Source organism: Hyperolius riggenbachi, chromosome 1, assembly GCF_040937935.1.
Source record: "Hyperolius riggenbachi isolate aHypRig1 chromosome 1, aHypRig1.pri, whole genome shotgun sequence".
Classification (NCBI taxonomy): domain Eukaryota; kingdom Metazoa; phylum Chordata; class Amphibia; order Anura; family Hyperoliidae; genus Hyperolius; species Hyperolius riggenbachi.
The window spans coordinates 239,610,725-239,622,948 of record NC_090646.1 but is presented as its reverse complement, the minus strand read 5'-3'; the positions used below and the strand labels follow the sequence as shown (position 1 = coordinate 239,622,948).

General features: G+C 41.7%; 1 protein-coding gene across 1 annotated transcript in view; it reads right to left on the bottom strand.

Annotated features, from left to right (window-relative positions):
- LOC137504044 (alcohol dehydrogenase 1) overlaps positions 1-12,224 on the bottom strand; it is an 89,765-nt gene that overhangs the window by 45,074 nt on the left and 32,467 nt on the right. Inside the window, exons 2-4 of the mRNA XM_068231970.1 lie at positions 11,097-11,198; positions 5,941-6,082; positions 4,886-4,973 (exon numbers count right to left, since the gene is read on the bottom strand). Of these exons, the coding sequence (XP_068088071.1) occupies positions 4,886-4,973; positions 5,941-6,082; positions 11,097-11,198 (332 nt within the window). The remainder of the gene's footprint in view (positions 1-4,885; positions 4,974-5,940; positions 6,083-11,096; positions 11,199-12,224) is intronic.

Below are 12,224 nucleotides of genomic sequence, written 5' to 3'. Positions count from 1 at the left end.
AAGATTGCGAAGATGTGGAGTCCGTTTGGGTAAATATTCATGGTGGAAATAAAAGTTGCCAATTGCTTATTGGGGTATGCTACAGACCACCTCTTATTAATGAAGCGGCAGAACTGCGATTACTACAGCAGATTGAAAAAGCTGCAAGTAAAAACGAGGTCATAATTATGGGCGACTTCAACTTTCCAGACATTGACTGGGGTATTGAGGCTACCCATTCTGGTAAAAGCAGCAGATTTCTGGCAGCACTACAGGACAATTACTTGACCCAAATGGTAATGGAACCAACTAGGGGGAATGCGTTACTGGATCTGATCATTTCTAATAGACCAGATAATGTATCAAATGTGCAGGTTCAAGAACATTTGGGAAATAGTGATCACAACATGATAACGTTTGATCTGGTGACTGATAGGCCACGGGGCAGCGGGACCACTAAAACTATGAATTTTAGAAAAGCAAAGTTCAATCAAATTAGGCAGGCACTAAGTTTGGTGAACTGGGATAATGTACTACAAGGGGACGACACTGAAGGGAAATGGCAAGCTTTTAAACGTATTCTCAATCAATATTGTAGTATGTATATCCCATATGGAAACAAAATGTCTAGGAATAAAAAAAGGCCTCTATGGATGAATAGAAAGGTTAGGGATAAAATGAAGAGGAAAAAGAATGCCTATAAGGTCCTAAAACAGGAGGGGACTGAGGCTGCACTAAGCAATTATAAGGAGTGCAATAAAAATTGTAAAAAAGAAATTAGGCTGGCAAAGATCGAAGCTGAAAATCAAATCGCTAGGGATATCAAATCTAACCCAAAAAAGTTTTACAAGTACATCAACTCTAAAAAAAGAAAGGTTGACTGTATAGGAATCCTAAAGGATGAGGGTGGGAACTCAATGGTGGACGACCAAGGTAAGGCAGAGTTATTAAATGCTTTCTTTGCTTCTGTCTTCACAAAGGAAACAGCACTGTTGCAAATTACAGAGGCAGAAGAGTCTCAATCTTCTAACTGTAATATTAAATACTTAACGCAGGAAGAAGTAAAGGCAAGACTAAATAAATTAAAAATAGACAAGGCACCTGGCCCGGATGGCATGCATCCTGGGGTCCTAAGAGAATTAAGTTCAGTTATAGCTAAGCCCCTTTATCTTATCTTTTGTGACTCTCTTGCAACTAGCAGAGTCCCAGTGGATTGGCGTACAGCCCACGTTTTCCCATTATTTAAGAAGGGCAAAAAATCTGATCCAGGAAATTATAGACCTGTAAGCTTAACATCAGTTGTATGCAAACTATTTGAGGGGTTACTAAGAGATACTATACATGACTTCATAGTAGAAAATAATCTTATTTCTCAGCATCAACATGGGTTTACTAAAGACAGGTCCTGTTTGACTAACATGCTCAGCTTTTATGAGGTAGTGAATGCTAATATGGATATTGGGAATGCTGTAGATGTGATATACTTGGACTTTGCAAAGGCCTTCTACACTGTTCCCCACAGAAGTCTGGTGCAAAAGTTGAGGATGCAAGGACTGGGGAAGAGTTTGTGTGCATGGATAGGGAACTGGCTAATGGACAGAAAACAAAGAGTTGTGGTCAATGGATCGTACTCAAAATGGGAGACTGTTAGCAGTGGGGTCCCACAGGGGTCTGTACTGGGTCCAGTGCTCTTCAATTTATTTATTAATGACCTAGTAGATGCAGTAGTGAGCAATGTTGCTATTTTTGCAGATGATACAAAATTGTGCAGAATCATCAACTCTCAGGAAGATAGTGTCATATTGCAACAGGATCTGGATAGGATGGCTATATGGGCACATACATGGCAGATGAAATTCAATGTTGACAAATGTAAAGTCATGCATTTTGGTCGTACCAATGGTCTAGCACCATACAAAATAAATGGGATACAGTTGGGAACATCAAACTTGGAGAAGGACTTAGGAGTACTCATCGACAACAAGTTAAATAATCGTACTCAATGCCAAGCCGCTGCAGCTAAAGCGAACAAAATTTTGGGATGCATTAAAAGGGAAATAAAAACTCGAGATGCTAGCATAATATTGCCCCTGTTTAACTCTCTAGTAAGGCCACATCTGGAATATGGAATTCAGTTCTGGGCACCACATTACAAAAAAGATATTGCAGTTTTAGAGCAGGTGCAGAGACGAGCTACAAAATTGATACGTGGGATGGAAGGTCTCGCTTACCAAGAAAGGTTAGATAAACTGGGTTTATTTAGTCTAGAGAAAAGACGCCTTAGAGGAGATCTAATTAACATGTATAAATACATTAGAGGGCAATATAATAGCTTGGCGGATGAGCTTTTTGTCCCTAGGCCTTCTCAAAGGACTAGAGGAGATGAGCTGCGCATGGAGGAAAAACGTTTTAGCCATTTATTTAGGAAAGGGTTCTTTACAGTAAGAGTGGTTAAGATGTGGAATGCATTGCCACAGGAAGTCGTTATGGCAAACTCTATACCTGCATTTAAAAGGGGCTTAGATGCTTTCCTTGCGTTGAAAGACATCCATGGCTACAATTACTAGGTTATGCCTAATGATGTTGATCCAGGGATTTTATCTGATTGCCATCTGGAGTCAGGAAGGAATTTTTCCCATTTGGGGCTAATTGGACCATGCCTGGTGGGTTTTTTTTGCCTTCCTCTGGATCAACAGGGGTATGTGGGGGACGGGCTGGAGTTGTACTTTGTACTGGTTGAACTCGATGGACGTATGTCTTTTTTCAGCCAAAATAACTATGTAACTATGTAACTTAGACAGAGATTCGGGGAACATAAGCGTAACATCTTGGAGGGGGTTGAAAAACACACTGTCCCCCGGCACTTCAAAGAATGTCATAACTGTTCAGTCGAAACACTTAAGATTATGGGTCTTCAAATGATCCCCAAAAATCTTCATCGCGGGGAATGATTTAAGAAATTATGTGAAAGAGAGACTTTTTGGATTTTTAAGTTAAATGCTCTAAAACCAAATGGGCTGAATGAGGGCTTGGAGGTCTCTACATATTTATAACTTTGTATTGATATTTTTAGCATGAAATAGCTAAGTGTGATAATATAATAATGCATTTCCTTCTCTCTTCACAGCCGCCCCATACCCCTTAGCAGGAATCCACATTAGATGAGGGTGGTGAGTATTGAATAAGTTAGAATGGTCCATAGTAGGTCGCATATATGATTTCCCACCACCCCCTTATTTTTGATAAAGTGTAGTTCACTTCTCGCCCCATGAGTGCATAATAATTTTCTGCCCTTTTCTCTTTCCGAGATACAATTGTGAGCAGAGGTTCCTATCTGGGAGCCTTTTTATTAATATCACCACCACCCACCACACATTTTTTATCCTTCATCTTGTATTTTTAACAGGCTTTTCTCATTTTATTCCTGTCACTATGAGAGCCCTCCTTTTTTTGCTAATAACAATATTACAGAAGAAGTCCCTGTTTTTCTCATGCATCCTTTCCTACTTTTTTTAGAAAATTGTTTTCCAATAGTTTTTTTATAATAACCTTTCCATATAATTCCAATTGGTCTTATAATTAGTGTATTTATTACTATATAGGATTGTTGCGTTTTAATTCTATTAAGGTATATTAATTTTTATCATCAATTTCTATGATTGAGTTGTATAACTAATTAATGAATTTGATATGAAGTATGCGTAGTTCACATATATTCATGGAAAACTTTGAATAGATGAATTTATGAGGTCTCTTTAAGTTTTTCATTACTTGACAAAATCTGTTTGTTTTTTATTGATGCAAGGTTTCTAACATGTATTAATAATTATTGCGAAGAGTTGACAACAGGTTGTAACATTAGACCTCCTTGTATTTTTGTATAGCGCGCTGTGTGCCAGTGCATCAAGTTTTCCTGGTTTGCATCTATAATATCTGGATGCATCATGCATCCTGTGCACAGCGCACCTACTTAACATGTAGTGCGTCTAAGTATTTGTTTCCAATAAAGTTTTTTTTTAAAAAGTCTATCCCGGCTCCTGTAGCCATGACTAAGACTGCAGGAGCGTACAAAGCTAGCGTGCAGTGCGTATGAACGTCATCTGACGAAACGAGTAATGACATCATACGCACGCTAACCCACAGCCACGCCCACCCCCACAGCGAGACGGTTTTCCCGAAGTTCGGAGAACGCGCTGCTGGCCACAGCGCGTTATTGCCTATCTGCCTAAGAAAGGTAGCGGTGGACTGTACCGCTGACAAGCAAACTGATCACTTACATTTTGTGAGTATAACTTTTAATTGTGATTAAACGTATCCCTTGGTAATGCACGATAGAGCGCTCCTTTTTCTTCCAGAATAGTTTATCCTTGTCCATTATATGTGCAGTGGCTCAGTGCACAGTGACCAAGGAACAAAGGGATCTGTTGGAAAGTCTGATATCTTCAGGACAGGAGCGCAAGGTTTTCGGATTAGCTTTATACTTGTGTGACTTATATCCCACATACTGTGCTGTAACTTTTATGTCAGTTTGCAGTGTTTATAATACAATTTGAACTATTTGCAATTAATACTTGGTGTGTGGGTCATTCCATCATAAGAGTTGGGTTCCAACCATGACCACCTTAAGCTAACAATCTACAGCTCTATTCACTTATCTGAATCCGCATATTGCATTTCTCAAAGGGCCATTACCCCAGTCAGGGCTTTAATTAGTTTTTACTGCAACCTGCACTGAAAATGGTGTACTGGTGCTTGAAAAAAATAAATAAAAAACAATGTTCTCAACTCTTCTCCACTGATGATAATATCAGTTCCTCTTTTCTATAGAGTGGAGCTGGAATTATGCTGCACAGAGGTTACTTATGTATGGCTTAAGGTGTTATGCATAGATGTGGTATTTACATACTCATTTTCGTAGCACAGGTTACTATCCGGGTTCTTGCAACATCTGCACTCTCCACACTGGGGCACAAACAGTGGGATGACTTTATCTCCTATTTGAATCAAGAACAGGAAAGTAAACAGCATAACAGTGAAACTTAAGTGAAAATAAACTGATAAGATAAACAATTGTATGTATCATCCTACTCCTAAAAATGACTTTTAGTTTTATGCTATGTTTACAAATTTAAAAAAGTAGCTCTGCTGAGCTCCTCAGTATGTGTTTACATTGTTGCTAGGCAACCAGACAGAGAGCAGAGAGTCATTTGTACAAAGAGTCATAAGCTGCTGGGAGAATCAGCCAGAATCAGTCCCATCTACACCATATGATTCTTTGTCAGATTCGATTAAATTTGATTCTATTCATTGATTCGATTTGATTCAATCTGACATGTCCGATTCATGATTCGATTCAATTTGAATTGACTTGAATCAAATCATGAATCAGACATGTCAGATTCGTGATGCAAAGATGCTTGTATAGGTTCATTTCACACACAAAAAAAAGTTTTCATGAAAGTATTGGATTTTCACAAAATCGTGAGCCAAAAATAATTTCTTTTGATCATCTTCAGTAAGAGGTTTTTTATATGGCTGTTATGGATTATAAAACGTATTTAGGTAACATAATTGTAATGTTTCCTAGAGAAAGCGAATACCTTCCTGATTAGTTCTACTTGGTGTCCGCTATTAACTATTTTCATGAATATTTTGGGGATGAGCTTGCAGAAATTGCTAAATCACTTTTACTGCAAAAAATTTTTTTATTTTTGCTACAAGAATATGTTTTGAGGAAAATACATGGAATTTTAGTAACACACATTTTTGCAACAATGCAATTTTTCATGCTCCATTGTTTCACAAAAATATCTGTATTTTGTATGGATGTATATATGTAGTCATTTTCATTTTCATAATTTTGTGAAGATATTTCCTTAAAAAGATATCAGTAAAGCAAAAATTAAAATAATAGGTCATGGCTAGCAAAGAAAAGAATTAAACTATTAGAAGACTAGTAACCTGGTTTGAGGTCGGTCACTCCCTCTCCTACACTTTCCACAATCCCGGCAGCTTCGTGACCTAAGATCACTGGGAATTTCATGTTACTTAGAGCCCCACTTATGACATGTTCATCTGAGCGACACACCCCAGTAGCCACAATCTGCAATAAAGTAAAGTATTATAAAGAATGTCCAGAGGAGTAGAGAGTTTCTAAGTATTAATTTTGAGTCAAGTCCTCAGGGCAAGGTGGAGTTTTCCTGCTGCTTTTCCATAACACATTTGCAGTACAAGGGCATCAGTTGTAACTCTGCAGCATAGCAGGTTAGGTTTGGCAGTACACAATGTTTACCAACTTTGGAATGGAGACAAAAGCTTAAGCTTCCTCTACTCTAAACACAAGCTCTGTTTTGGCTCCAAGGGACTCAGGAGCTGTTCCAGAATTTATGAGTCTGGCTCCAAAACTGCCTTGAACGGCTCTGCTGCAGGTGAGTAGCAAGTACACTGTAAAGGTCCATACTCACGGGGGACGGCCGTCGCCGCAACCGCGTGGCACGCGCATGTTGCGGCGACAGTTCGCCCGTGTGTATGACGCGCGTGCCCCGAACCGTCGCCCGTCGGAGCTGTCGCCAGGCGATTGACATGTTCAATCGCCGGCTACAGCCGTCGCCACAACCTCGCCGGAACTGTCGCTAGTCCCGCATGTGTATGCGGGCTAGCGACAGCTACCCACACACAGCACACGGAGCTTCCGGCGGGGGGGAGGAACCTCGGCGACAGCTTCCGCCGCATCGCTAATCCCTCTGCTGCCGTGTGGATGCAGAGGGACTTGGCGACGAGCTGTCGCCGAACTGTCACGCACACGCTCCCGTGTGCTAGCGACAGCTACAATTGTCCCCCCGTGAGTACTTAGCTTACAAGCTGTGAAACAAGCAAACAAATGCCCCAATGGCGGCGGGATAAAAACAACTGTACGGCTCATGATTTCAAACATGTTGAAAAGCATAAAATGCATGGTTCTCTGTGATTTGACAGGTCCAAGGAAATAAAAAAAAAATCTACTTACCTGGGGCTTCATTCAGCCCCTGGAAGCCGATATGTCCCTTGATGCAGCTCCGGGGTCCCAGGATCCCTCCTTTGGAGATACCAACCTCACCAGGTCTGCATCTTCTGCGCATGTGTGAGCATGTGTCCACGCCGCTCACAATTGTGCTCATGTGCCCTGGTGCGTTCTGCACAGGCACAGTAGTTCTGCATCTGCGCAGGATGCTCCAGGCCACGTGAGTGTGACTGCGAGCTTGCAGAGGAGCAGAAGATGCTGACCTGGCGAGGTTGGCATCTCTAACAAAGGGGATCCCAGGACACCGGAGCTGCAGTGAGGGACATATCGGATGCCAGGGCCGGAGGAAGCACTGGGTAAGTAGATCTTTTTTTTTTTATTATCTTTATTAATGACATAGCATATCAATAGTATACAAACTGTTCAGAAAAATCATGAAACAAACATGCCATATGAAATTTTTACATATTCAAAAATACTGCTCCAAACAAAATAAGAACTAGTCATAACACAAATTACAAAAATGATGTTATTCGGTAATTATAGACAGAGAGATGTAGAGATTTCTGACTTAGTAATATGTTCCCAATAAGTTATACAATTTAAGGATGACTAGAAATCTCCGCCCATGACTAGTTTATCAATTCCCTAGGCTTATAGTCCTGTCTATCCCATTAAATTAAATCACGGCTTCATAACACCTTTCTGTCCTCTAGATTCCATCATTGTATTTCTATGTTATCTCAAATTGTATTGCCTTGAATTGAAGATGATATTCTTACGTTAAGTTATGAGTAAGTCTGAAAGCAAAAAAAGAAAAGAAAAAGAAAGAGAAAGAAAAAGAAAAAAAAAACCCGAAAACCAAAACTAAACTGCACCTCAGGTACATCCCTGAATCCCTGGTCGAACCACTTCCCCTCATTCCCCAGCCCACCTCTCCTAGCTAATTCACCTCAATATCAAATCTTTAATTTGCCCAAATATCCCCCAATTTTGCCTTTCAGGTACCATGTAGTGTTCTTAAAGAAACTCATAAAACGGATAATCTGATCTCTGTTGTATGTTTTTTCTCTAAAGGTTTGCCAAGTTATAAAACATTTCCCACAGTTTTAGATTTTTGCCTTTCCAAATTCAAACACTCCAACTGTAGGAGTATTTTTTTTGTAAATTCCTCGGATGTGTCATTAATATAACTGTAACACCCACTATATATATATATATATATATATATATATATATATATATATATATATATATATATATATATATATATATATATATATATATATATATTATATTGTAACGATCGGTGTAACACAGAGAGGGTCTGATTACCGGTGAACTGCAGTATCACCGAGAATACAGAATATACCCGATTATTGATGATCTGCAGTATCACCGATAATCAGATGTATCTACTAACCTCTGGATACCTGAGATAGCAAGTGAGTGTTTAAGTGCAACAATAATATTTTGAGTATAGCACAGAAGTAGTTCCTTCCGAAGGCCTAGACTCTCCCGGGGGAGGAGCTAGGCTGAGAGTAGGAAGGACAGAGCGTGAGTGACACCAGTGAGAGGGTGTCACTAACAGGTCTGGGAACTGCCTCTAACAGTAAGGCCAGTTCTCGAGGTCGGGCAAGCCAGGTCGTTAACACACAGACAGATAAGGTATAGATTCAGGAGACAGATATGGAATCCAATGAACAGGCAGGGTTTGGCAACGGAGTATCAGAATAGCAAGGTACAGAATCAGGAGGCAAATACAGAGTCCAGGAACGAGCAGAGTTTGGCAACAGGATATCAGAGATAGCAAGGTACAGAATCAGATTACAGGAGAATAGTCAGGCAGGCAGAAGGTCATAACAAATAATACAGTTCAATATTCCTAACGCTAAGGTGTGAGGTCCGTGATCGTCAACACCTTTGGAACTATGCTAGAACACAGATACAGACAAGGCCTGAGTGCTACCACGTAGTGATCGCAACGACAGGCAACCAGAGAATGACCAGCACCCAGTATATATACACCAGTGTTCTCCAGCACCTCCCTTAAGTGCTGGACCAATGAAAGTTGCTGCAATTTTCAGCTGACCGGCCTGGTCAGCTGACCCTCTTCTGACTGCCATAAAGGCCCTGCCTCTCTGTGCGCGCACGCGTCCTCCTAAACCAGTGTGGACTATCAGTCCCAGCCACACCAGTCATGTGTTGTAATGTTGTATGGGATGCGGAATCCGCCGCCACGCTGTCCGAGCGTGCGGCGTTTCCTCCGCATCACGCCCCACTGAGAGAAGCAGGCCTATGCGTACAAACCGCCGCGTCCGACAGCCGCCTCATCCTGCATCCATGCGGCGGCTTTTCCGCGTTTCTTCACACATATATATATATATATATATATATATATATATATACACTATATATAGTAGTTTATTTTGTTTTAATGCTGCATTGAGTGACCATAAGCTTATGGAAGGGGTGGACATAGTTTATTATTATTATTATTATTTATTTATAAAGCGCCAACATATTCCGTGGCGCTGTACAATGTAAGAAAACAAACAAGGGATACAGACAATGATATACATCAAATATGAACACTGATACAAAATACAGAACTGCTGATTACAATAGCAAATTTAACATGATGACTAAAATGCATAAAGGTCAAACAGAGTGCAAGCAATTAAATTGACATTCCATGACACAAAAGGGTGAGAGCCCTGCCCTTGTGAGCTTACAATTAGTGTTGGGCGAACACCTGGATGTTCGGGTTCGGGAAAGTTCGCCGAACATGGCCGCAATGTTCGACATGTTCGGGCCGAACCCCGAACTCCCCGAACATCCCGCTTTTGGGGGCCCTATGGGGTCGCAGGCATAAGGGGGGAGCATGCCCCGATCGCGAGGGGGGGGCGGAAATTCCCCCCACCCCCTCCGCTAGCGCTCCCCCCTCTGCCCGCTTCCCCATACAAAAGTTTCAGGAAGTACCGGTCCGGTGGTAGTGGGTGGCTGGCAGTGGGCGGCACTGTGAAGTGAGTGACTGAGGAGGAGGAGTCCGGAGAGTGACGCGTTGAGGGAGGCCGGGCAGCGGGCGGTTCAGCAGTAGTATGGCACTACTGCTGAACCGCCCGCTGCCCGGCCTCCCTCAACGCGTCACTCTCCGGACTCCTCCTCCTCAGTCACTCATTTCACAGTGCCGCCCACTGCCAGCCACCCACTACCACCGGACCGGTACTTCCTGAAACTTTTGTATGGGGAAGCGGGCAGAGGGGGGAGCGCTAGCGGAGGGGGTGGGGGGAATTTTCGACCCCCCCCCCCGTGATTGGGGCATGCTCCCCCCTTATGCCTGCGACCCCATAGGGGGGCAGTATTCGGCCGAACAGGGGCCCTGTTCGGCCCTGTTCGGCGGCCAATTAGTAGTTCGGGGCGAACCCGAACTTAAAAGGCTGAACACCATCAGGTGTTCGGCCGAACTCGAACATCACCCGAACAGGGTGATGTTCTGCAGAACCCGAACAGTGGCGAACACTGTTCGCCCAACACTACTTACAATCTAAAGTTTATTTGACAGGTAATATATTCCAGTACTATTTTACAAGGTACTTGCCAGGACCACTTTTGAACAGCTGTGGAAAGGGATAGTGTTGGACATGCTGATTACCAAAAATGGTAATTACCGATTCTGTGGATTTCTGATTACCGATTTATTTACCTCTATTTTTGTCATTTTGTAAATAAAGTCAGTTAAGTATAATACTTCTGAGTATTGGACCAATCAGACAATACAGAATTTTACAGCAGTAATCAGAATTCCACAGAAATTTTAGGCCAATCACAAGACTCTATAATACTCGGTAGTATCTGAGTCTTGTAATTGGTCTGAAATGACCACGGTAATCCGATTTTCCGATAAAGCGGCATTTCCGTGGAAATCCTATTTTAAACGCCAATTTCTGATTGCCGTTGCAGTAAGCACATCTCTAATAAAAAATGTGGAAATTTCAATTCCGCAGAATCCGAATGAGCATTCCTAGCTGTGGAGTTTGTGAACCATCTGGATGTGCTGCAGTCAATGTACATTTGCTTCCAACATTGTTTAACATAGAGAAGAAGCTCATTTTACCTTGACACGGACTTCATGGCGTTTTGGTGGAGCAACTTCAATCTCCTCGATGCTGAGAGGTTGCTTGGGTCCCCAGCATATTGCAGCCTTGCACTTAATTACCTGTGAAGATTTAAAAGTATGCTTTGATGTGAATAAAATAAGCTCAAACTCAAATGTGCTATACTTATTTTCTTACAGTGTTACAGCCAGTGCAGCCTAGTGCCAAGACATTTCCACCATAATTGTTGTCTACATCCTAGGCCTTATGTTCCAGCTCTTGGAACAGGCTTAATATGTGAAGCCTGTCAAGGGAGGCCTGTTGCAAATGTTGACAACTGCATATTTTGATATAAGTATACCATTCCCTTGAGCTGGTATTCTGATTGTTGGGACCATTGCTATATATCTCTTATAATCTAACATATTCAGCATAACAGCTGCCTGGAATCCTTGGCTCCTTGTTGCAGCTCTTGGAGCAGACCTCACAATAATTGAGAGGCCCTTCTCAGGCAAAACAGACAATTTCGGTGAGATTAGCACCTGGGGAATTTGGGCATCACCATAGGCACCCATGTTAAAACAGAAATACTGGCTACAGACAAAAATTTTAGTGTGGGAGGTGCCTGCAACAATTAGCAATTGCACAGTTCCGCTACCAAGCATCAGAACTCTGCAGGACTGGTGGGCATGCTGACAGAAGTAGTTTACAAGAGTTTGGCTACACTATAGCGAAATAGCGGTGAGTGAGGGGTGGTGTTAGGAGTAGGTGGGGGTTAGTAAGGGTTAGGTATAGATAAGGGTGTGTTCAAGTGAGAATTAAGGTACAGAGGGTGATAGTAGAATATCGGTAAAATTACCAGTATTCTGTTATCACTATTTTGTGTTGCGCCTCTTTTGCATAAACGCCTTCTCTGCTGGGGACCAAAAAACACATAGGTGGCATCCATTTTCTTACAGAGCTCTACAATATTACATTATAGATAAAGTGAAAAAATAACTAATAAAGACAACATTATGCATTCTATTAGTTTTGTGAATCAACACGATAGTGTCTAAAACAGGTGGCTGGCATCCATGGATTATTGTCCTTGGCATTTACTGGAATAGCTTGTGTCTCTGACTCCTTAATCCAGCTGAAAATAAGTT